The sequence below is a fragment of the Podarcis gaigeae genome, assembly GCF_964106915.1.
Source record: "Podarcis gaigeae genome assembly, chromosome: 16".
Lineage (NCBI taxonomy): Eukaryota > Metazoa > Chordata > Lepidosauria > Squamata > Lacertidae > Podarcis > Podarcis gaigeae.
The window spans coordinates 10,372,067-10,396,803 of NC_139693.1; the positions used below are offsets into that span (position 1 = coordinate 10,372,067).

General features: G+C 49.1%; 1 protein-coding gene across 3 annotated transcripts; it reads right to left on the minus strand.

Annotated features, from left to right (window-relative positions):
* Positions 1-970: 970 nt before the first annotated feature.
* Positions 971-24,113, minus strand: PKLR (pyruvate kinase L/R). Of its 3 annotated transcripts, none has more exons than XM_083715804.1 (11): positions 23,780-24,113; positions 19,558-19,737; positions 17,462-17,553; positions 15,532-15,663; positions 13,771-13,957; positions 10,235-10,505; positions 8,786-8,936; positions 7,042-7,194; positions 4,781-4,947; positions 3,120-3,301; positions 971-1,893 (listed from the first exon to the last, which is right to left on the minus strand). In XM_083715804.1, exons 2-11 carry the CDS (start codon positions 19,709-19,711, stop codon positions 1,787-1,789), a joined length of 1,596 nt encoding a protein of 531 aa, XP_083571930.1. In that variant the 5' UTR covers positions 19,712-19,737; positions 23,780-24,113; the 3' UTR covers positions 971-1,786. The 3 variants fall into 3 exon arrangements, with proteins under 3 accessions (XP_083571930.1, XP_083571928.1, XP_083571929.1); XM_083715802.1 differs by lacking the exon at positions 23,780-24,113 and adding an exon at positions 23,322-23,422; XM_083715803.1 differs by lacking the exon at positions 23,780-24,113 and adding an exon at positions 19,951-20,062.
* Positions 24,114-24,737: the final 624 nt, after the last annotated feature.

Below are 24,737 nucleotides of genomic sequence, written 5' to 3' on the forward strand. Positions count from 1 at the left end.
CCAGAGTTCCTGTCCTTGCCCGGCTTCCCGCTGTGGACCCCGCTTCGCCCGTGGAGGACTGTCTGCCAACCCTCAACTCAGGTCCTGAACCTCGCCCCACGGTAACCTCCCCCCTGGACCAGCACAATTACAGTATTTTAATATTTTTTTGGAAGCCGCTCAGAGTGGCTGGGGAAGCCCAACCAGATGGGCGGGGTATAAATAATAAATTGTTGTTGTTGTTGTTGTCATTGGCTCTGGCACCACCCACTGTTGGGCTCCCTGCCTTTTGCCCTACCAGTTCAGATGGGCAATAGCTGCCACTGTTCTCCTGCTCTCGCATGCATTTGCTTGGAATCAGATAACGGAACTGTAGTTGGAAAGGACCACAAGGATCATCTTCTAGGACAACCCCGCATCGTCTAGTACAATGCCGCAATCTTTCGCCCAGCATGGGGCTCAAACCCTGAGATTAAGAGTCTCGTGGTGGCTCTACCGACTGAGCTATCCCAGGGACTTGTAAGGGAGCACAACGCCCCTCCTTTTCTGAGTGGGAGCCAACAATGCTTTTTCCATCTGCACAACCACATGCAGACACAGAGAGAGGCCCGGAGTTGGTGGTAGTCCCAACCAAAGACTGGGAGGCCACCACTGGTTGGAGGGAAGGATTTATGGGTTGATTAAAGAAGGTTTAGATGGGATTACGGGATCATGGCAGATCAGGGACAGATTGGCAATCAGGGAAGGAAGGGCGGGGGGAGAGAGACTTTGTCTCCTGCTTCCCTGTGCAGAAAGATCAGAAGCAGCCTCTCTTGAAAGAGGAGGAAATTATTGCCCATGAGGGGTTGGAAGAGGGTGTTTGTTTGTTTGTTTGTTTGTTTGTTTGTTTGTTTGTTTGTTTGTTTAAGGGTTTATGCTTGCCAGGTTGGCCTCGAAAAGGATTTCCGTAGGACTTTATCCTCACAGACCATTTTGCATAATACAAAGCACATTTCCCTCCAACGTTTATATTTTTTCTCTAAAGGAGTGCAAAAGTCAGAGTGCAAAATTCAGAGGGGTGCAAGTTTGAGCACAAAACTCCAAGCGCAAAGTTCAGAGGGGTGCGAATTTCGAAAGATGGCTGCTGTGTGTTCCAGTTTGTGTATTGTTTCAGAAAGTGTGCGTTTAGTAGATTTGCCTTCAGATGTGAACTGAATCTGGCTTCTCCCCCACCCCAGCACCTGCCTCTCCCCAGCTTCCATGCGGAGAAGCAAAAGGCACGATCCGAGTTCCCATTTCAGGCAGGCAAAAGCACTCGGGGTGTAATGTAAGGCCTGTGAGGGTTGTGACCTGTGGACACTTAACAAGGGCCAGTTAGAGAGGGCTGGAGGGCTGCATGCCCTCTGCCACCCAGGTCTGAGGGTCTGCCACCCCTAAGTGGCTTAAACACTAAGACACCTGCTGCGCTTGCAGCCAAGTATTTCTTAGAGGTGCCTCATCCGCCGAGGTCTCTACATCTTAGGAACAGTCGACAACAGACTGAAGGACAATAGCGTTTCCCCAAATAGATCTTTAACTGAAGATGAAGCACCCACTTGGCTTTTAGAGGCTTTTTAGAGTTGGTGCACAGTCAGCCGAAACAGCAGGCAGAGAACAAACAGAGCTCATATATATGAAAGCAAGAGGCAAATTGTATGACCTGTAGGTAACGCTTACCAAAAGCACAGGGACTTTATAGGCATATCCCCATTTTTCAGCTGTGAAATGGCATTGGGCATGGGCATCTCTCTTGACGGGGATTTTTTTTGGGGGGTGCCTCTCGTTGTGCTTACAGAACCTGCTGCACCCTCATGATGTTGGTATAACCTGCTCCAGGCCGCCAGCCTGTAACCACGATGACCAAGTCCTCGGACCGCAGGAAACCTCGCACCCGGCCTGGGAAGGGAGAGTGGAAGACAGGATCAGGAAAAGGAAGAAGGGTAAGGAGAGCCAGAAGTTCCGTTGCGAAACTGTGGGGAAGGGCAGTCATGCCCTTCCAGATCATAGAGTGCTGGATGTTCCTGTGAGACAGAGCTGGGGTGTGTGTGTTGTTTTTCGACCCAAGGCTTCTACACTCTAGGGGAGAGGGGGATCTAACAGGGTTGCGCTCTTGGGCTGGCTGGATGCGGAGGAGCTGGGGAACCCCCCCCCAAGGGAACCCCTTGGGGAAGAAGGCTCAGAGCCAGGGGAGTGTTGCTGGGATGGCGATGACTGGCCAGAGGGAGCAGGCTGGGAGGAGGAAGTGTTCGAAGATGAAGAGGGAACGGGGTTTAGTGAACAGGAAGATGCAGTGGCAGAGAGCGGTTCAGACTCCGAGGTAGAAGCGGAGGCTGGAGAGGAGGGGGTGGCCAGGCTGCTGAAGAAGCCAGGGGGTCTTGCCCTCCTGCTGTGTGACCAGCTCCCTTTCTGCCTGCTCCCCCAGAAGCCACAGAGAAATAAAGAGGGTGGGGGAAAGAGAGACAAGACAGTGGAGTCTTAGGCTGCTGGGGAAGGAACCGGGAGAGGGGGAGTCTTAGGGAGCAGTGGGCAGGCGGGGACCTTCGGTCCTCGCAACTGCCTCATTGGGGCAAGATCTACTGGGATGGGTTGCTGTGACCACTAGGCCTGCACTTTTTCTTTGAATAAAGAGTTAACTTCACTGACGCCAGGTGTTTCGTTACTGAGCTACTCCTGACTCTGGCTCCTGACGGACTGGAGAAAAATGGAATGGAAAGTGAGTAGGTGGGTTTGCCCATTGCAGGATTCCACAGCACTGTGCATGCCACCCTCTCTCTCTGCCACTGTCCAAAGACCCCCTGACATTAGACTGGGGGCTGTATTGAGGCCACAGATTTCCCACTGCTTCCTAAAGGAGCTGTCCTCTCAAACACACCCTTCTTGCATAAGCAAGGAGTGAGTTAGGGCCGCTGCCTTTCGCTGAGGCCCTCAAAGGGGCATGCATGAGAAGCTACCATTAAACAGGCACCACATTTCCTGTTGCAGCGTCAAGTTGCAGCGTCAGGAGGGGCTTGCACCATTTGGATATCTGCCTACAACAGAGCAGGTAAAAGGCTCCCAGGAGCCCCATCAGGGAGAAGAAAAAATGGCAGATCTTTGGGCAGGATAGAGCGCTACAGACTCACCAATTTCGATGCCAAACTGCACTCGGCGATCAACATCATCCGCCCACACCTCCTGGGTGGCCCCACGCCACAGGACTGGGAAGATACCGCGGCTGAGGTGGGCCTGGCGGGCGACCTGCTCATCGCGGGTCACGGCGATGATGAGGGCCCGGGGACGGTAGCGGGACAGCAACTGAGCAGACCTGAGTTGAGGAAGGGAGCGGGTGGAAGGGTGAGGCAGCAAACCTGGGAGTATTCGCGGTGCAGACTCCTTATATGTGTCATTACCAACATTCAGGGTTCCTGAGTGGTCTTCACAGTTATGCTTCTACGACTAGCTACCTTTTTCAGCCTGAGGGCCACATTGCCTTCTGGATGACTTTTCAAGGGCCACCTATCATTCGTCCCTACCTGAAGGTCCAGCTCCGAGGGCCTTCTGGCGGTTCCCTCACTGCGAGAAGTGAGGTTACAGGGAACCAGGCAGAGGGCTTTCTGGGTAGTGGAACGTCCTCCCGTCAGATGTCAAGGAAATAAACAACTACACGACTTCGAGAAGACATCTGAAGGCAGTCCTTCTTCAGGAAGCTTTTAATGTCTGATGTTTTATTATGTTTTTATATTTTTCCAGAAGCTACCCATGGCGGCTGGGGCTACCAGGCCCAGACAGAGAGGGGGCCATATGGGCCACTTGGCCCGGGCCTCCGATTCCAAAGGGGGCCTCGGTCAGCATATTCACAATTGCAGGAGATGCACTGGGGCAAACAAGGAGGCGCAAAGGCAGCGGCGGCAGCGGGCGGATTCCCTGGGGCCATGGCTGGCAACACGAGAGAAAAGCTTCCCCGGCATCTGGGGCGGGGCCTGCGATTGGCTCCGCAAAGGAGCGCGGAATGGGGGGGCACATTATCTATCTGGACCGGGCCTCTACCTGGCTCTGTAGGCCCTGGGGGCAACCCAATCAAGATGGGAGGCATATAAATAATAAAATTATTATATTATTGGGCCAGGGCAGAGGCGAAAGTGGGTGGAACAACAGGTGTAAGCTTTAATCGGAGTGGTTTTAACTATCAGTCCCTCTTCGCTGCAAACTCTGGAAATTGCAGCTCTGCGAAAGGACTAGGGGGTCTCCTATCAACTCTCAGCCCTCTTCAAGTACAGCTCCCAGAATCCTCTGGGGGAAGCAATGACTGTTTAAATTTATGGTGTGAATGTGCCACAACTCCTATACAGAGTAGACCCATTTAAATGAGTGGATCTATGTTAGCCATGTCTATTAACTTCAATAGGTCTACTCAAAGAAGGAACACCAGGGCTGGATCTACACGGGCCTGTTTAACGTTATTAGAACGATATTAAATATATCGTTCTGAAACATCACTGGGCAGACTTGTAAAATAAAGCGTTTCTTACCTCCGTCAAAACACACTTTGCCTAGTGCTGGTTGCTCTGCAGCGGCCTAGGGTGTCGCATTTTAATAATTATGAATGTTAAAAGCAGAATGTCATGTGGCCACATGGTTATCAAAGCCATTCCTTAACCCTTCCTTAACGTTAAACACCATGAGTGTAGATCTCACCCAGGTCCCCATCTCTGCATTAAGGCGATGGGATTCAGGTTGTACAACTGGCTGCTTGACAGACAGGTTGGGGTCCCAGCCACTTTGAGCATCCCACCCTTGACCTCACCTGCCGGATGTCGTGAGGACGATAATGGCAGCTGCGCAGCACTTGAAGGAAGCCTCCACAGCGCCGATGGCGGTCACCTCCGTGGGGTCCTGGCTCAGCGGGGTCAGGCGGCGCAGCTCGTGAAAGAGCTGGTGGTGATACATGGCGGCCTCCGCCTCTCGAGCAATCTGTGCAGGAAGGACATTGACATTAATGCTGGCCCAATACTGTCTGCTCTGGCAGGCAGCATCTCAAGAGGAAGATATTCCCCATCACTCGCTGCTGGGGATGGAAGGATTGGTCCATTTCAACACTCTTCATTTCTGTTCCCCCCCCCCCAATCATACATTTTGCATAAATTTTCAATTTGTTTATTTTTATTTTTATTTAAAAAATAATATTTATTGCTTTTAAATCTTACAAACAAGAAGAAAAGGAAAAGAAAAAAAGAAGAAAAAACAGAAGAAAGAAAAAACAGTACAATACAATATATAAACAATACACTACACAACATTAACGCATTAAACTAAACAAAACAGAACAAAAACAGTTTAAAAAACAACATACATCATACCATTTCAATGCCTTATTTTTCATTCCCTTGTTTCATCGACTTCCTCTCACCTCCCAATTTGTTTATTTTTCACAACCCACATGAAAATTCATCAGCAGACACATTTTGTTGTGCAGTTTTGACTATTGCACACCTTTTGGCAAGCCATTTCCCCAACCCTAATGCATTATTTTATGTTATTTTCCTGAGTCTCTCCCCTCTGGTGCACACCTCCCACTAAATCATGCATTTTTGTAAACACTGCCTGGGGGAGAGAACCGCATCAAGAAATTCAGAGAAATGTGAATTTTCAAGGATGGCTGTGTATCTGGTTTGCATATTGTTTCAAAAAGTACAGGTTTAAATGCACACTGTACCAAACTGCTCCCTCATCCCTAATTACTACCTTTGAAAACTGGAGCTGTCAGAAGTTGATCCTGGTACCTTTGTCAGACCAAATACAGTGGTACCCCACAAGACGAACGCCTCGCAGGACGAAAAACTCGCTAGACGAAAGGGTTTTCCGTTTTTTGAGGTGCTTCGCAAGACGAATTTCCCTATGGGCTTGCTTCGCAAGATGAAAACGTCTTGCGAGTTTGCTTCCTTTTTCGTAAAACCGTTAATACCCAGCGAATCCGCGCTCCGCAAGACAAAAAAATCGCAAGACGAAGCGACTCGCGGAACGAATTATTTTTGTCTTGCGAGGCACCACTGTACAGAGCATGTGATCTACCCTTTGAGCTATTGCCCCATAGTGAACATCGGGTGCCACATAATTTCCATGCGATGTTTATGAAAACAAAGAAAGATGAACACTCAATGGACAGGTTGCTTTGAGCTGCCTTAGGCACATTATTATTGTATTATTATTATTATTATTATTATTATTATTATTATTATTATTATTACTTTGCAGATATAACAAAGAAAAAATAAGCAACATCAGCTTATCTTATCATTCTGAATCATCCACCAATCCACACATGCACACAACTGCATATAGGCAACGGCCAATCGATGTGCATCCGATTGATGTCCAAACATGCACACACACTTTGCGGAGATCTGGAAGTGGCCGGAAAAGGGGGTGGAATGGGATGGAATGGATTTATGCATGCTCCACCATCATGCGTGATGACCCAGAACACAACCCCCATACATATGCAGTCCATCAGTCAGCACAGATATCCAAACAAGATTGACGATTATAAGACGTAAGTTCAAACGTGGAAGGGGCAGCAGTTGATTCAGACCACAAAGTAATAGATGGGGGATGTTTATCCTTCCAAGTTCAAGTGTAAGGGTATCACAGAGCAGGGCCTGGCTGGCTGGCTGGAACCCTGAACTCCACACTCCACACTCCACACTCCAATAATAATAATAATAATAATAATTTATTATTTATACCCCGCCCATCTGGCTGGGTTTCCCCAGCCACATTGGGCGGCTTCCAACAAAACACTAAAATACAATAACCTATTAAACATTAAAAGCTTCCCTAAACAGGGCTGCCTTCAGATGTCTTCTAAAAGTTTGTCTTCCAAAAGATGTCTTCTAAAAGTTCTAAATATTTTGTTGCAGATCTTGCTTGCCACAACCACTAATTCTTAGCAGATTCCGGTATTGTTTATTGTTCTGTCATGCTCCCAGCCAGCCAGCCAGCCAGCCAGCCAGCCAGCCATATATATATATGGGAAGAGGTAATTGAAAGGAAGAACCGGATACATACCGCATGCTGCATCCGCACAGATTCCACAGGATACGCCCCCTTGGCGGTTTCCCCAGACAGCATGATGCAGTCAGCTCCATCCAAAACTGCATTGGCCACATCGCTGGTCTCTGCCCTTGTGGGGCGGGGCTTTTTGATCATGCTCTCCAACATCTGCCCGGGAGAGAGGAAGGAAACTGTAAGTGTGTCCCTTTTCACAGGTCCCTTCATTATATGTGTTCATTCTAACATACCGTATTTTTCGCTCTATAAGACACACTTTCCCCCCTCCAAAAATTAAGGGGAAATGTGTGTGCGTCTTATGGAGTGAATGCAGGCTCCATGGCTTCAGCGAAAGCAACGTGAAGCTTCCGGGAGCTCCCGCCGCCCTCTGGAGGCTTCGCGTTGCTTTTGCTGAAGCCTGGAGAGCGAGAGGGGTCGGTGCGCACCGATCCCTCTTGCTCTCCAGGCTTCGCTTCGCTGGAGAGGCGCTGCACAGTTTTTCCTCTCTGCGCAGCACCCCTTCAGCGAAGCGGGAGGAGAAATGGAAGGGGCTCCGTTTCTCCTGCCGCTTCGCTGAAGGAGCGCTGCGCAGAGAGGGAGAGAATTTTTTTTTTCTTGTTCTCCCCCTCTAAAACTAGGTGTGTCTTGTGGTCCAGTGCGTCCTATAGAGCGAAAAATACAGTAGCTAATTTTATTTCTATTTTGATTTTTGAAAAAGTTGTGCCAACCTGGCATTTATCAGTATTTTCTTTAATGAATAAGAACATAAGAAGAGCCTGGCTGCTGGATTAGGCCTATATTTCGTTGTTCAGCATCCTCTCTGTTTTTTACAGTGGTTGGATGAGGCCAATGACCCATTGTGAGATAACCAAGCCTCGTATAACCAACATATTTAAGTCTAATTAATGCATGTAGGGGTTAAGACCATAGAATAAGCTGTCCCAGCATGGTTAGCAAACTTTGGGAGGAACTAGATAATCCTAGCCTCTGTTCCCCTCCAGTCTACCCGAGAAGCTCAGCATGTCAAGAGGTCTGAGCTGGTTGCTCCAAGCTCAGACCACATGGCTCTCACAAGCCATTCTCAATTTCCTATACCAATAATTAGGAACTTTAACCACTTTGTAACAGCTAAGTTTTAGCACCTGTGCAGCCTATTCTGAAGCACATGAATCCAACCTCTGGAAAGTTGGTAAGTAAATCATTTTTAAAACTTTCCTAGCGTAGGGAATTTGGAAATCACAAGCGCATATTTTAGAGACCCAACAGCCTATATTTTCACACTTTACTTTGCTGCATATTTTGCAGTTTTAAATCTCTGCTGGGGTTCTCTCACAGAAGAGGACTTGCCCCAAACTTGGATCTTGGCACCCAGGAATTCTCCTTTCTCCCTATTTTTCCCTTGCAACCAATACTAGTCCAGCATTCTGTTCTCACAAAAGCTAACAAGATGTCTTTGGGAATCCTTCTTCCGCCACTTGTGATTCCCAGCATGCTGCCTCCAACATTGGAGGTGAGGTGTAAGGACCAAAGATGGTGATGGATCAGGCCAATGGCCCATCTAGTCCTCATCCCTTTTTTAAAAGAATATTGAGAGCCAGAGTGAGAAGTGGTCCACTTTAAACTGCTCTTTTCTAATGGATATAAAGGATGGTATCTGACTGAACTCCCTGTAGGTACTGCCTGGTGAGGCAGCAGATTTGGAGATGGAGACCCCATGTTCAGAGGCAGTCTACCCCCAGTTCCCCTGCTCTCAGCAGCTCACCTGAGTGGCACAGATCACAGGCTTCCCTGCGCGGTTACATCGCCCAATCATCATCTTTTGAGCCAGGAAAACCTTCTCGCTGGGGATCTCAATGCCCAGATCTCCACGCGCCACCATGATGCCATCGCTGGCTTCCAGGATCTCGTCAAACCTGCCAGGAAGCAGGAGAGGTTGCAATGAGGCCAAATAGAAGCGATAGCAGGGGTTATACAAGGAGGGCTCTCCTGCATGGAGAAATCTAGCTTCTCTCATAGTTAAATCATCAAGTGATATATGTAAAGGTAAAGGGACCCCTGACCATTAGGTCCAGTCGTGGCCGACTCTGGGGTTGCTGCGCTCATCTTGCTTTATTGGCCGAGGAAGCCGGCGTACAGCTTCCGGGTCATGTGGCCAGCAGGACTAAGCCACTTCTGGCGAACAAGAGCAGCACATGGAAATGCCGTTTACCTTCCCGCCGGAGTGGTACCTATTTATCTACTTGCACTTTGATGTGCTTTCGAACTGCTAGGTTGGCAGGAGCAGGGACTGAGCAACGGGAGCTCATCCCGTTGTGGGGATTCGAACCACCAACCTTCTGATTGGCAAGTCCTAGGCTCTGTGGTTTAACCCACAGCGCCACCCGGGTCCCTTAAGTGATATATGTAGCTCCTGAATATTCAGATTCAGACCACTGGGGGATGTTTTATGCCAGGGTGTTTTATTCCAGGCCCCCCAGATCACCCCCTCCCTGTTTAAAAAATATGCTTGCAAGTGCTCAAGGTTTTCTACAAAGTCATGAGGACTAGGAACGTGCTCCCTTTTTGTAAAACGAAAGCTGCTAATTAACAGGATGGCAGATGCGATACCAGATAGCAACCTTTGTGTTGGTTTGATTGACTTATGGATCTGCAGAGAGGAATATAAATCTACGTTGTTATGTTTAAACCCTGAGAATAAGGAATACCTCACCTCTTAACAAAAATGCCCCATGTGATATGTATTTTTAAAGTGAAGATTGATCCAAGAAAGCGGGTTAACCTCCTCTTCTCCCAACACACCACAGACGGCTTTATTCTGCTAGCCTAAAATACACTGGAAATTGGCTTAGGGGCAGAAATCTAACCCATGAGACTGTCTATGGCAGGGGTGTGGAGCCCCTTTTGGCCCAAGGGCCACATTCCCTTCCAGGTGTTCTTCTGGGGGCCACATTCCAGTGGTGGGCGGGGCCAGAAGCAAAAGTGGGCGGAGCAACAAATGTTTATTCCCACACCCTTTTCTATTTTCTATCCAGGCAAGCAAAAAACAGTATCAGGGTTCAAGGGCAATTTTCTGCCAGGCAAAATCACCCAAGGAGGGAACATAGCAGGGCAAGTGAGGGGTTGTGGCCTGGTGAGAGTCTTAAGCCCTGGAGGCCTGGAGGGCTGCACCTCCAGTCTACAGGGCCAGGAAAACGTAGAAACTGGAAATTACTTTTTGACTCCCTCGTGGTTTTCGATCTTGCTGATGATCTTGATGTTGCGGCCCTGCTCTCCCAGAACCTTCCGGATGGCAGCCACGTCGCTGGCCTTGCGGATGAAGGAGGCGAAAACGATGTCGACGCCCTGCTGCAAGCCAAACTGCAGGTCCTGGATGTCTCGTTTGGAGACCGCCGGCAGGTCCACCTCGGCCCCCGGCAGATTCACCCCCTTGTGGCTGCATAGCATCCCACCATTCTCCACCTCGGTGACGCAGCTGTTGGGGCCTGTGGGATGGGTCAGAAAAAGAAGGCTCATACCAGGACTGAATAAATCACTCAATCTCTGTATCATGACCCATAACCAGTAGTCCAAAAGAAACTCGGTACGAAGACCTACATTCACTCCCAGTACATTTCCAAGCACAATTGAAAGTGTTGGTGCTGACCTTTAAAGCCCTAAATGGCCTCGGCCCAGTACAGTGGTACCTTGGGTTACATGCTCTTCAGGTTACATACGCTTCAGGTTACAGACTCCGCTAACCCAGAAATAGTGCTTCAGGTTAAGAACTTTGCTTCAGGATGAGAACAGAAATTGCGCTCCGGCAGTGCGGTGGCAGCAGGAAGCCCCATTAGCTAAAGTGGTGCTTCAGGTTAGGAACAGTTTCAGGTTAAGAACGGACCTCCGGAACGAATTAAGTACTTAACCTGAGGTACCACTGTATACTTGAAGGAGCTTCTCCACCCCCATCATCCAGTCCAGACACTGAGGTCCAGTGCTGAGGGCCGTCTGGTGGTTCGTACGGTGAGAGAAGCCAAGTTACAGGGAACCAGATAGAGGGCCTTCTTGGTAGTGGCACCCGGCCTGTGGAACTTCCTCCCACCAGATGTCAAGGAAATAAACAACTATTTGATTTTTAGAAGACATCTGAAGGCAGCCCTGTTTAGGGAAGTTTTTAATGTTTGATGTTTTATTGTGTTTTTAATATCCTGTTGGAAGTCACTCACAGAGGCTGGGGAGGCCCAGCCAGATGGATGGGGTATAAGTATTATTATTATTATTATATAAAACAATGCTGAACAGAGAACCATAACACACTCCCTGGTTCTGTTGGCCCCAACAAACAGAGGTTTTGCCGAAATTCCCCCTGGATGCTGTTTGAATTCCGGACATTACGAGGAAACTCCGGAAGTATGGCAACCCTAACTTTATGCAACCACCTCAATTGCTGTTTATGGGAACAAGGATCTGTTGCCCAGTAGCCACTATATTGGAGGTGTCCAAACTTTTTTCAAAGAGGGCCAGATTTGATGAAGTGAAGGGCCGTGAGGGCCGACCAAATGACCAACCAAAGTTGTTGAGGTTTGAGGTTGTTGAGCTCTTTTTTATGATTTTACCCCAGAATTATTTTTTTAGGGTTCAAGTTGTTGAGGGTTTTTTTTTACCCCAGAAAATAAACTGCCACAGGGGTGGATTAAACGGACCAGCAGGCCGGATTAGGCCCCTGAAACGGACATTGGGCATGCCCCCAGGCCTTATCAGGGAGGGTGCTGTCCTGGGTGCTGAATTAGCAGGAGTGGCCAGCAGAGAGGTGCTACTGCACACCTGGTCTCCTGGGGAGGAGAGAGGTGAGAAGGGAAGAACCGCACAGGTGCAACTGCAGAGCAAACCCAACGCTACCTACAGTGCAACCACACAGAGACAGCCTCTCTGCCGCCTCGCCCTTCCCCCTGCTGGTAAGCAGCCGTGATGCTGCTGCTGGGAGGCCAGGTACCTATCCCCACCTAACCCACTTGTCAGGGAGTGGCTGGATAATAATATAATAATAATAATTTATTATTTATACTCCACCCATCTGGCTTAGTTTCCCCAGCCACTCTGGGTGGCTCCCAATCAAATGTTAAAAACAATACAGCATTAAATATTAAAAACTTCCCTAAACAGGGCTGACTTCAGATGTCTTTTAAAGATAAGCTGGCTGCTTATTTCCTTCACATCTGAAGGGAAGGTGTTCCACAGAGAGGGCGCCACTACTGAAAAGGCCCTCTGTCTGGTTTCCTGTAACCTCACTTCTCACAATGAAGGAACAGCCAGAAGGCCCTTGGTGCTGTGTCCGGGCTGAACGATGGGGGTGGAGATGCTCTTTCAGGTATACAGGATGAGGAGGAGTGGTGGAAGCTGCCTGACCAAAAGCCCCCCCCCCCCCCCAGGGAAAGCACAGAGGGAAATGATTTGGATCCTGGTGGTGGGAAATGTGCCACACCCCAGAGCAGCGGAAGAGCTGTGAAGTACTGGAGGCTGGGAGCTTGGAGGAGGATGAAGAGGAGGAGGAAACAGGGAGGTTCCCCAGCAGGGAAGAGATGGGAATCAGACTTGGCCGCTCCACCACAGAGCCACCCTGATAGCTTTTTCTGCAAGCCCCCACTCCCAGAACAAGGCGTCTATTGCACTTTGCAGAGCAGAGAGCCAGGCAGAAACAGAGATGGTCCCACAGGGAGGTTAGGCTGGCCTCAACCAGAGCCAGGGCTTTTTCGGCTGTGGCCCCGATCTGGTGGAACGCTCTGTCACCAGAGACTAGGGCCCTGAGAGACTTGACATCTTTCCACAGGGCCTGCAAGACAGAGCTGTTCCACCAGGCCTTTGGCCAAGGCACAGTCCGACCCCCTCCTTCGGTAATCCTCACAGAACTCTAGCCCAATGGCTGCCACTAATTTGATTTTAAATTTATTTTAGAATGCTGTGTTACTTTTATTGTTGTTAGCTGCTCCGAGGAGCCTGGCTTCAGCTATGGAGGGCGGGATATAAATAAAAATTATTATTATTATTATTATTATTATTATTATTATTATTATTATTACTCGAGCTTGCCGTAGGGAGGGGCCTGACACAGAGGGATAAGGAGTGGAGGGGGGAGTCACAAGCCAGTCTGCTCAACTGCTTCATCTACACAAGAGCAAAACTCAGGAGTCTCTGTTGTTCCCTGTTCTGCTTGCCTCATAAAGAAACTAACTGTAAGTTAGCCGGTTATCTTTCTCTGATCTGTGAATGCCCTGTTCTCCTTGGTTGCTTCCTGACACCACTGGCCACTCCTGGACAGAAGGTGCCAGGCTGAGGCATAAGAAAGATGGAGACCAAAGATATGTAACGACTTGAAAGAAACAATTAGGCCTAGGATTAAAATGGAATTAAATTTATAAATAAGAAAATGTACGATAAGGAAAGCTATGTAATATGATTAGGGCTGTGATATGGTCTGATATGGGAAACTGCTACATATAATTACTAAGAAATTCGGATGGAAGAGATGGATGGCACTTAATTTTAATTAATTAAGTGGTAATATGTTGTATGTATCTTTTTTCTTTTTTCTCTTTTTCTCCTATTTTTTGTTTGTCTTTATTATTGCTAATCTTTTCTTTTTTATTATGTTTATTTACTGAAAATAATAAATATTTTCAGTAAATATTTTCAATAAATATTATTTGGGGGGGAAAGAAAGATGGAGACCACCCACCTCACCAGCGAGAGGCGAAAGGGGAGAAGGGTACGTACGGATTTCCTTGACCAGCAAGGAGATGAGGCCGTCGTCAATGAAGATCCGTCCTCCGACTTTGATGACTTTGGGCAAGTTGACGTAATCCAGCCAGACGGTGTTCTGGTCGCAACACTCCTGGAAGGCTGGGTCTGTCGTAACCGTCACCCGCGATCCTTTCACCAGTTCCACTTCTTGGTCCACACCCTGCAAAAGGAGACCACACCCACGTGAGCAATCAGTTATTTCTTAAGAACTTTGACCTTTAAAGCCCTATGAGGCCTAGGGCCCACGTACCTACAGGACTGTGTCTCCTGGTATGCCCCGCAGAGGACCTTAAGGTCCACAAATGACAACACCTTGGAGGTCCCAAGTCACAAGGTGGTTAGATTGCTCTCTAGGGCCAGGGCCTTTTCAGTACTGGCCCCGACTTGGTGGAACGCTCTGTCACAAGAGACTAGGGCCCTGCGGGACTTGACATCTTTCCGCAGGGCCTGCAAGACAGAGCTGTTCCATCTGGCCTTTGGTTTGGACTCAGTCTGACCCTTATGTCCCCCCCCCTTATGGTTTTGATCTTTGGGCTACTATTAAAATGAGGCTGCATTTTAAATTATTTTTTAACCTGTATTTTAAATTTAAGAAGATTTAGACCCCGGGTGTCCTGAATCAGCCAGCTCCCAGGGAAAGTTTGCAACCAGCTCCTAGTGAAGGGAATAGCCAGGAAGAGAGAGGGTTAACTGCAAGACAGGAATGTCAACTGATAGCAGAGTGGTGGAGAGTCAGCCGGCAGCTTGCCAGCACACCAGCGAAGGACAAAATCCAGGGGCTAGATACGAAAGTAGCTCAGAGAGCAGGAAGGACCACGGAAGTACTGTTTCAGAGAATGAGGAAGGGGTGGGAGCTGACCCCCTTAGTCCAAGGTCCAGGCATATGGGGGGGGGGGGTCTACAAGACAGAATACATCACAAGAGGAAGTTTGGCTGTTTCTGGTCTCTCCAGAAACATCCCCCTTAGAAGGGACATCTTTGATTTATAGGCGGACGGCTGTGATGGCCACTCCAGTGAACTCTGTTTTTGCAATAAATCTTATTCTTAATTAACTATGCCCGTTTGTTATCAAGACTCCCTGACACCGGGTCATGGTGGTGGGACACTGGGGAACAGGCTGGGGAAGGGACAAGCTGAGAGGTGCTAGAAGGAGCAAGAGTTTTGAGAGATTAATGGGGGTCAGGAGGAGGGGGCCCTTCCGGGACAGAGCTGGAGGCTGAGAGTCTCAGTGTGAGCACAGATACAGAGAGAGAGGAGTCAGAGGTTGCCCCTTGCTACCCAGCAGCAGGGCAGTCCCAGTCCCTCTCTGACACCCCACTGAAGAGAGTCCTGCACGTTGCTGAGCAACAGGCCAAACAGGAATAATAATAATAATAATAATAATAATAATAATAATAATAATAATAATAATAATTTATTTATACCCCACCCATCTGGCTGGGCTTCCCCAGCCACTCTGGGTGGCTTCCAACAAAATATTAAAATAGAGTAATGCATCAAACATTAAAAGCTTCCCTAAATAGAGCTGCCTTCAGATGTCTTCTAAAAGTCTGGTAGTTGTTCTCTTTAACATCTGGTGGAAGGGCGTTCCACAGGGCGGGTGCCACCACCGAGAAGGCCCTCTGCCTGGTTCCCTGTAACAGCCTAGTCTGTTATAACCAAGACAGCCAATGGCAAACATTTATTTCATGGGGCAACTACCCAAATATTGAACCATTAATTCCCAATCTTACCCCTTTGACCACACCGGTGCGGATCTCTGGGCCTTTGGTATCCAGGGCAATGGCCACCGGTCGGTAGAAGAGCGGGTTGGAGGCGAAACTCTCCGTTGCTTTCCGGATATTCACAATGGATCCTGCATGGTACTGAAAGAGAACACAGTGGTGGTGAGGGGGGAGTCAGTGGATCCTTTCCTCATTCCCTGAAGAAGGGGGAATCTGACTTCTGAGTCGTGGCACCCAACCCCTGAGCACAGAGCCCAAGGTGTAGAGACGGATGCAGAGCTGGAGCTGAGTCAGGGCTCAGAGCTGGAGAGGAGGGGGGCCAAGAGGCAGAGATGGGTCAGGCTGGTGAAGAATCACAGGGGTCTCCCCCTCCTTCTGCCACAAACTTCCCTCTCCCCCAGTTTCCCAGAACCAGAAGAGGCATGAAAAAGGTGGAGGACAGTTTGGCTTTGCACAGACACAGTCTCCAATTGTTTGGGGAAAACTCTAGAGAGGAGGGGGCTTAGGCAGCTGTGGGGAGGTGGGGTCTCTCAGTCTCAGCAACTGCTGTGGGAATGTTCAGGGATGCAGGAGAGGATATATTGTCTGATTATATCCTTATCCAACTTGTGTTAACAAGTTCCACAATTTCAGCAGAGTAACATTCCCTTCTTTTAAATTTGCAACGGATGTGTTTTGCTCAGGCTCGCTAAAGCCTCTATAATAACTGTTCTGATAGCTTTCCCTTATTCCCTCATAAAATATAAGACATAACACATCTTCTATAAAAGTATAAAAAGAGTTCACTCACATTCAGTTCACAATCAGATCCCACAAGGCAGACTTAGCTTAATGAAGTAACATACACTTGGAATCTATCTCATAAGAAGACAGTCCCTTTGTCCTCTCTTGGCTGGAAGCCAAGAGGGCATCTTTGGCTTAGTAGATGTCGTTTCTTCAATGCATGTGGTGAAAGAGAGAGAGATGGCTGCCCTGCCCTGTGCTTTTGTCGTTACCTGCACAGGTGAGGCCACACCCACCTCTAGTCACATGCAGAGGAAGTCTGTCCCAGCCCAGAAGGAAACAGGAAGTTTTCCTGCTGGCTGGACAAACATTCCTCCCCATGTGCAAACATGTTCACTCTAGGAATGTTGTACTTGACTGCTCTTGTGTTTCACATCCTACAACTACTTCATGGGGGCAAGACCTGCCAGGGATGAGTTGCTGCGCTCATTAGGCCTGACACTCCTGTGCAGACAGAGGCGTAGCGTGGGTTGTCAGCACCCGGGGCAAGGCAAGTAATTTGCGCCCCCTAACCCGGGGCAAGGCAAATAATTTGCGCCCCCTAACCCCTAACCTGCCGCCGCTGCCAGCTTCTTCTTGCTGCTGCCTGGTCTGGTCTGGTGTGGTTCTCTCCCGCGCTCAGCGCTGCGCTGGGCGGCCGCTGCACTGTCCCTCCCCCAGATAGTCCCTCCCTCGCTCTCCACACCGCACGCCTGGCACCCACCCCCTCCACAGTGGGCGGCGACCCGGCGGCTCGGATCGGATTCGCACAGCCAGCACTGCAGTGAGAGAGAGAGAGTGAGCCAGGTAGGGGCAGAGAGCTGCGAGTGCGAGCGCTCCCCCCAGATGTTACGCCCGGTGCGGCCGGGCCCCCCCTGCACCCCCCATGCTACGCCACTGTGTGCAGATCCTATTTTTGCTAATAAAGAGTTAACTCCAACTAGCTCAGTGTGATTTACTGCTGGCTCGCTCCTGTCAAGGAGGGAGTCTGGAGGCCGAGGCCTAAAACGCCTCAGTCCATGTCCTAGATTTGTTGGTGCAAGTGGCTCAACTCGGAGCTGTCCATTGGTCCAGGAACCTTCAGCTTTCCCTGTGGGATCCAGCATCGGACCAGGACATGACACCCCACCCTCTTGGGGAAGGAAATGGCTTACTCTCGTCCCCACCCACTCGATACCTCGTGTGAGCCGTGCGAAAAGTTCAGCCGTGCAATGTTCATTCCAGCCTTGATCATCTCACGGAGCATTTCCACTGAGCGGGAAGCAGGGCCTGAAAGAGGAGACGGGGAGCATTGAGTCACTGGGACAAAGAACCGTATTAACACATCCTCCCTCAGCTCTTGCACCCAATGTCACCAAGCCAGTGGCTAAAGTAAAGGTAAAGGGACCCCTGACTATTAGGTCCAGTCGTGACCGACTCTGAAATTGCGGTGCTCATCTCGCTTTATTGGCCGTGGGAGCTGGCGTACAGCTTCCGGGTCATATGGCCAGCATGACTAAGCCACTTCTGGCGAACCAGAGCAGCACACGGAAATGCCATTTACCTTCCCACTGGAATGGTACCTATTTATCTACTTGCAATGGCGTACTTTCGAACTGCTAGGTGGGCAGGAGCTGGGACCGCACAACGGGAGCTCACCCCATCGTGCCCCGACCTTAAGTGGCCTTTACGGCCACGCCCCTGCCGCCAGCCGATTGGCTGGCGTCAGGGGGTATGCTAATTAGGGGAATCCCTGCCTCCCGCGAGGCTGGAGCCAGCCTCGCGAGAGCGAGCGTGGGCGGGGTCGTAATCCCGCAACCCCCCCTCCTCCTGACGATTGGAAGGGGCATTAGCATTCCTTTTCTGCCTCCTCTTCTATCATCAATTGGTCCGATTTTTCGCTTAGAGCACCGCTACAGTTTGTGGCAGTAAATTCCAGGAGTTAGGGGTGTGTTGAGTGTGGAGGTACTTATTTTTGATCGCAAGGAATCTTGCCCCCCTCCCCTTAAATGAAAAACGTAAGAGCATAACATAAGAAAACAAGAGCCTGTTGGAAGAGGCCAGAGAGACATCTCGTCCAGCATCCTGTTCTCACAGTGGCCAACCAGATGCTTGTGGGAAACCTGGAAGCAGGATTCGAACACAAGACCACTCTCCCCTCCTGCAGGGTCCAGCAAGTAGTATTCAGAAGCATTAGAAGTCAGAGCATAGGCATCATGGCTAGCAGCCATTGCTATCTATCTAATCTATCTATCTATCTATCTATCTATCTATCTATCTATCTATCTATCTATCTATCTATCATCTATCTATCTATCTATCTATCTATCATCTATCATCTATCTATCATCTATCTATCTATCATCTATCTATCTATCTATCTATCTATCTATCTATCTATCATCTATCTATCTATCTATCTATCTATCTATCTATCTATCATCTATCTATCATCTATCCATCTATCCATCATCTATCTATCTATCTATCTATCTATCTATCTATCTATCTATCTATCATCTATCTATCTATCTATCTATCTATCTATCTATCTATCATCTATCTATCTATCATCTATCTATCTATCTATCTATCTATCTATCTATCTATCTATATCTATCTATCTATCTATATCTATCTGTTTGTCTATCTGTCTGTCTGTCTATCTATCATCTATCTATCTATATCTATCATCTATTCTGCATCAAAATAACACACATTTCGCAACAATAAACAATCAGCTTTAAACTCTGATAAATTCAACACACACACATATTTCTCATCCCTCCAGCATAATTTATCCTACCATTTCCTATTTTGCAAAAGTGTTTTTAAATTTAAATTTTTTAATCCCTGGGAGGGATGATTCCTTATGCAGCAGACCAAACCTGACGCTAAATACAGTGGAACTTCAGTTTTCGATTGCCTCAGAAGTCGAGCATTTCGGCTTTCAAACGCTGAAAACCTAGAAATAACTGCTTCAGTTTTCAAACAATTTTTTGAAGCTGAACATGTCACGTGGCCTCTGTTTGGAGTTTCCCTATTGTTACTGAGGCTTCCATACTGAGTTTTTGGTTTCCGAATGTTTCGGAAGTCGAACGGTCTTCCAGAATGGATTATGTTCAAAAACCAATGTTCCACTGTACTATAGAAATTTTATTGAGCTTGTGAGATTTCAACAGGCCAGGTGCATGTACACCCAATCCTATATTTACAATTCGCTAGAATTCACTAGATTCCCTGCAGCGCTTCTGCAGGGCAGGCGAGAGAAGCACGTCAGCTAAGGACCAATACCAATGGTGCAGACGATTCCTGTGCTGCGGGCGGCGATGGGCTCTGAGTCGATGTCCAGCAGGCAGAGGTGTTCCAGGAAGGTGTCCGCCATGGAAGCTGGCAGCTGGTGCTTCTGGAAAAAAGCAGTGCCCAGCTCCTGGGTGAGGCTGGCCATGTCGTCTGGGAGAATCGAGATTTTACCTGTGTGCAGGGGAAGGAAGAATCACTCCTGAATGCAAGCTCTGGGCAGGAAGGCAGACGGACGCGTCACGGCAGCGCTTGCAGATCACGGCACAGCCTCATGGTCAGAGCATGATGCGCTCTCCACACCCACCTCCGTTCCATCTGCTGGAGAGGCCTGGCCAGCAGCCCCTTCTACCCGTCCCTTCCTCCGCAGGCCTAGCCCAGACGCACCCTCCATCTTCGCACGCCTCCCTCGCAAAGCTTCCCAGCTTCGCTCCAGGCCCAGGTAGACTCTACCCCGACTGTCAGGCCTCCAGGGCTCCCCTCACCCAGCCACCCCACCCCTCTTCCTGGTTAAAGAGTTACCAGCTCAGTTCTAAGTCCACAATATCCGCGCGGTGGTTGGTGTACAAAACCAGCAATTGCTCACCATTATTATTGCTATTACAGCGGTACCTCGGGTTACATACGCTTCAGGTTACACACACTTCAGGTTACAGACTCCGCTAACCCAGGAATATTACCTCGGGTTAAGAACTTTGCTTCAGGATGAGAACAGAAATCGTGCAGCGGCGGCACAGAAGCAGCAGGAGGCCCCATTAGCTAAAGTGGTGCTTCAGGTTAAGAACAGTTTCAGGTTAAGAACAGACCTCCAGAACAAATTAAGTTCTTAACCCAAGGTACCACTGTATTATCAGGTTCTGGCGATTTGAGCTGAGGAGACTGATGGCGGGTCCAACAGTCAAGGAGGTGGTTTCTGTGCATGCTCTAGAGGGAACTGAGGGGCAGATGGGGGCTGGCAGCCTGTGGCTCCTAGACAGTGCTATTTTTCCACAAAAAGAGGTGTCGGAACGCTCATAAACACCTCCCTCTTTCTCTCAGCCTACCTGAGAGGTGCTGGAACTGAGTTCTGGTGAGTTCCAGCTGGGGGAAAAAGCCCTGCTCCTAGAAGCTGTCAGCATGCGACAGGAACCACACCCCGGGAACGGCTTCGACTGGCCGGCTAAATCAGGTGAGGGGAGCCAATGGGTCTCAAACCCTTGGTGAGTTAGGGAAGGTGGGGATCATCAACCTGGGATGGGAGCCCACCTAGGAGAAGGAAAACTCTGATCCTAAACCTCTCCTGCCTTGTGGGATGTCTTCGGGAGAAGGAAGAGCTCAGGAATTAACCTTACACAAATCCAGAGTGGACTCCCTAAGACAGTTGGATGGCGCCTTGCACATCTCTTTTTGGCAATTCCTGCAGCCAAGATGGCACCAAATGTGTTGCTCCGCTTTCCTTTGGACCACATCAGCGATGCTAAGAAGGGGGTCTTATCATCTGGGCAGCGCAGGACCTCCATACACACTGCCTAGGCTTCCACCCCTGAGAGCTCTCTTCAGTGCTGCTATTGCAGAGGTTTGATTTCACCCCCAGAGGCACACTCCATTGTCTTTTGAGACAGACAGATGCCAACAATAGCCTATTTTATTATTATTATCCAGTGCTTCCAGACTGCAGCTTATTTTGGGGGGTGAGGTCAATCAAATACAGTGGTACCTCGGGTTAAGGACTTAATTCGTTCCGGAGGTCCATTCTTAACCTGAATCTGTTCTTAACCTGAGGTACCACTTTAGCTAATGGGGCCTCCTGCTGCTGCTACGCCACCGGAGCACGATTTCTGTTCTAATCCTGAAGCAAAGTTCTTAACCCGAGGTAATATTTATGCGTTAGCGGAGTCTGTAACCTGAGGCGTCTGTAACCCGAAGCGTATGTACCCCGAGGTACCACTGTACTGGCTTAATGAAAGGGAAGGCCCATAGCTCGGTGGTAGAGCATTTGCCTGGTGTGCAGAAGGTTCCAGGTTCAGTCCCCGGCCTCTCCAGCTAGGGTTGGGGGAGATTCCCTGCCTGAAACCCTGGGGAGCTGCTGCCAGTCAGTGCAGACAGCTCTGAGCTAGACGGAACTATCCTTTGATTCAGCTTCCTATGTTCTGCCATGCTTTCAACGCTGCTTAGTGCTTTTGCGCAGTAAACCCACCCTTCCCTGACTTTTTGCGAGCGGTGAAAAATAACAGCATACACTAACACAGTCGGACCTCGGAAGTCGAACGGAATCTGTTCCGGAAGTCCGTTCGACTTCTGAAACCAAAGCGGGGCTTCTGATTAGCCGCAGAAGCCCCGTCAGACATTCGGAAACCAGAATGCTCACTTCCAATTTTGGATTGTTCGGGAGCAGGAATGTTCAACTCCCAAGGCGTTCGGGAGCCAAGGTACGACTGTACTGACATTGCCCCACACGGTGCAGGGAAATAAATAAATATCGGATTCTTTCAGAAAGTGTGAATTATGCAGATTTGCCTTTTGGTGCAAATCGAACTCCCCGCCCACAGCTAGTCATGATGAGGTGTGCTATTTCTCTTCACATTACTGCATTTTTTCACCACCAGGGAGGGAGAGAAATATCTGTGGGATTTTCCAGCTGCCTTCGCCAGCCTTGGGTACCAGGGCATTGCATTTTAGACCTGTGTGCGTTGTGTAAAAAGGGAGCCGCTACAGTGGTACCTCAGGTTACAGGCGCTTCAGGTTACAGACTCTGCTAACTCAGAAATAGTACCTCGGGTTAAGAACTTTGCTTCAGGATGAGAACAGAAATTGTGCGGCAGCAGCGGGAGGCCCCATTAACTAAAGTGGTACCTCAGGTTAAGAACAGTTTCAGGTTAAGAACAGACCTCCAGAACGAATTAAGTTCTTAACCTGAGGTAGCACTGCATTTGCTCCCTGATGACTCAGGCACGAAATATCCCGGGCCCAGCCCTGAGCTGCTGTTGCCTAAAGGCCTAAGCCGCCTTCTACGGATACAGATAAGACCTGGGATCTTCTGCATCTTCAAATATCTTCGGCTGTCGCAGGTAAGAGGGAGCAAGCTTGTTTTCTCCTGCTCCTCGGGAGGTCAGGACTTGAACCAACGGCTTTAAGGTACAAGAAAGGAGATTCTGACTATGCATAAGGGGGAAAACTTTCTGACAGAGCTGTTTGATCATGGAAAAGGTCTCCCTCGGGAGGTTGTGGACTCTCCTTCCTCAGAGGTTTCTAAAGCAGCGGTTAGATGGCCATCCGTCCTGGATGCTTTAGCTGAGATTCCTGCATTGCAAGCGGTTGGACTCCATGATGCCTAAGATCCCTTCCAAATTCCACGATTCTATACATGCTAAGCATGTGCTCCCCGCACCGAGTTATGGTCCTTCTTGCCCTTGTGATTCTGAATTAAACAGGAACTCGGAAGCCACATTAGACAGACTCAGTTGGTTTATCTAGCTCAGAATGAGCTACATTGATGGGCAGTGGCTGTCCAGAGTTTCAGGCAGGGAAGAAGAAGAGTTTGGGTTTGATATCCCGCTTTATCACTACCCAAAGGAGTCCCAAAGCGGCTAACATTCTCCTTTCCCTTCCTCCCCCACAACAAACACTCTCTGAGGTGAGTGGGGCTGAGAGACTTCAAAGAAGTGTGACTGGCCGAAGGTCACCCAGCAGCTGCATGTGGAGGAGCGGGGACGCAAACCCAGTTCCCCAGATTACGAGTCCACCGCTCTTAACCACTACACCACACTGCCAAGCCATACCTTGCAACATTGGAGATCTTTATGCAAAGCAGATGCTCTACCCCCAAACTTTTTCAGCAGGGGGCCGGTCCACTCTCCCTCAGACCTTGTGGGGGGCCGGACTATATTTTGGGGAAAAAATAATGAACGAATTCCTATGCCCCACAAATAACCCAGAGATGCATTTGAAATAAAAGCACACGTTCTACTCATGTAAGAACACGCTGATTCCCGGACCGTCCGCGGGCCGGATTTAGAAGGCGATTGGGCTGAATCTGGCCCCCGGGACTTAGCTTGCCTACCCATGCTCTTCCCCCACTGAGCTACCCAAACGTAGACTAGGCCTGGGGCAACCTCCTCTGGAGATAAGAGCATCTCCTGCACTTTCCCTGCCTCCGGACAACACTCCTGCAGGCTGACTGTGAGGCCTCGCAAGGGCTGAGCACCGGATCAGGGTGGGAGAAAAGTTGTATACCCACCCTCCTTGTCGTTTCCTCCTTCAGCTTTTTTTCTGGCCTCTGCTTGCAGCTGCAGGGAGAACGAGGAAGAGAGGCTGTTTGGCTTGCGACGGCTTTAGGCCAGCCCCTTCAAAGTGGGGAGGCCTTCAGCCCAGCAGCAAAACCGGCAGCCACACCCTGCTGGAGACTGCGCCAAACCACCAGGCCTCACATCCTTCCTGAAAGGCTGCTTTTTTTTCCCTGGCCCCAGGGCTAGATCTCAAGATTCCCGGCTGCCCCACAACAGTGGCAGCAGTTGCAACAGTTCCTCCTGTGTTTGCAACCGGCACGCCTCTGAATTTTGCAGCGCCTTTCTCTTGCAGAGTAGTGTGTACAATAACACACGGGAGTGAGGAAATCAGAGCATACGTAAGTGAAAATAGAAGGGGGTGTATTACATTAGAGGAAACGGCTTTGCCAAAAAGCATATTAGGGAAATTTGCATTAAAGTTATGGACATGAATTTTGCACTAAATTGTCAGTTGACTTTCACGAAGATTCTTTGTTTTAAAGAAGAATATTGCAGAATGACCTCAGACCCGAACCTGAGGCTGGAAAAGTGAGAAAATGAGAGGAAATGGAACTACAGCTCCCAGAATCCTTTGGGGGAAAGTCATGATGGTTTGAAGTGGCATCGTAGTGCTTAAAAGGCATAGTATGAATGCAGTCTAAATGGCTCGAGTAGATTCATCTTCACCACAGCTTATTCTGGGAAAGCTGCAGCGGACACACAAGTACAGTAGGAAGGGAAAAGGCACACACACAACATTCTATATGACTGAGTTGGTAGCTTCTTGGCTCATAAATCCCCCCCCCCTAATTTCCTCTATTACATGTGTAGGCAAACTAAGGCCCGGGGGCCGGATCCGGCCCAGTCGCCTTCTAAATCCAGCCCACAGATGGTCCAGGAATCAGCGTGTTTTTACATGAGAAGAATGTG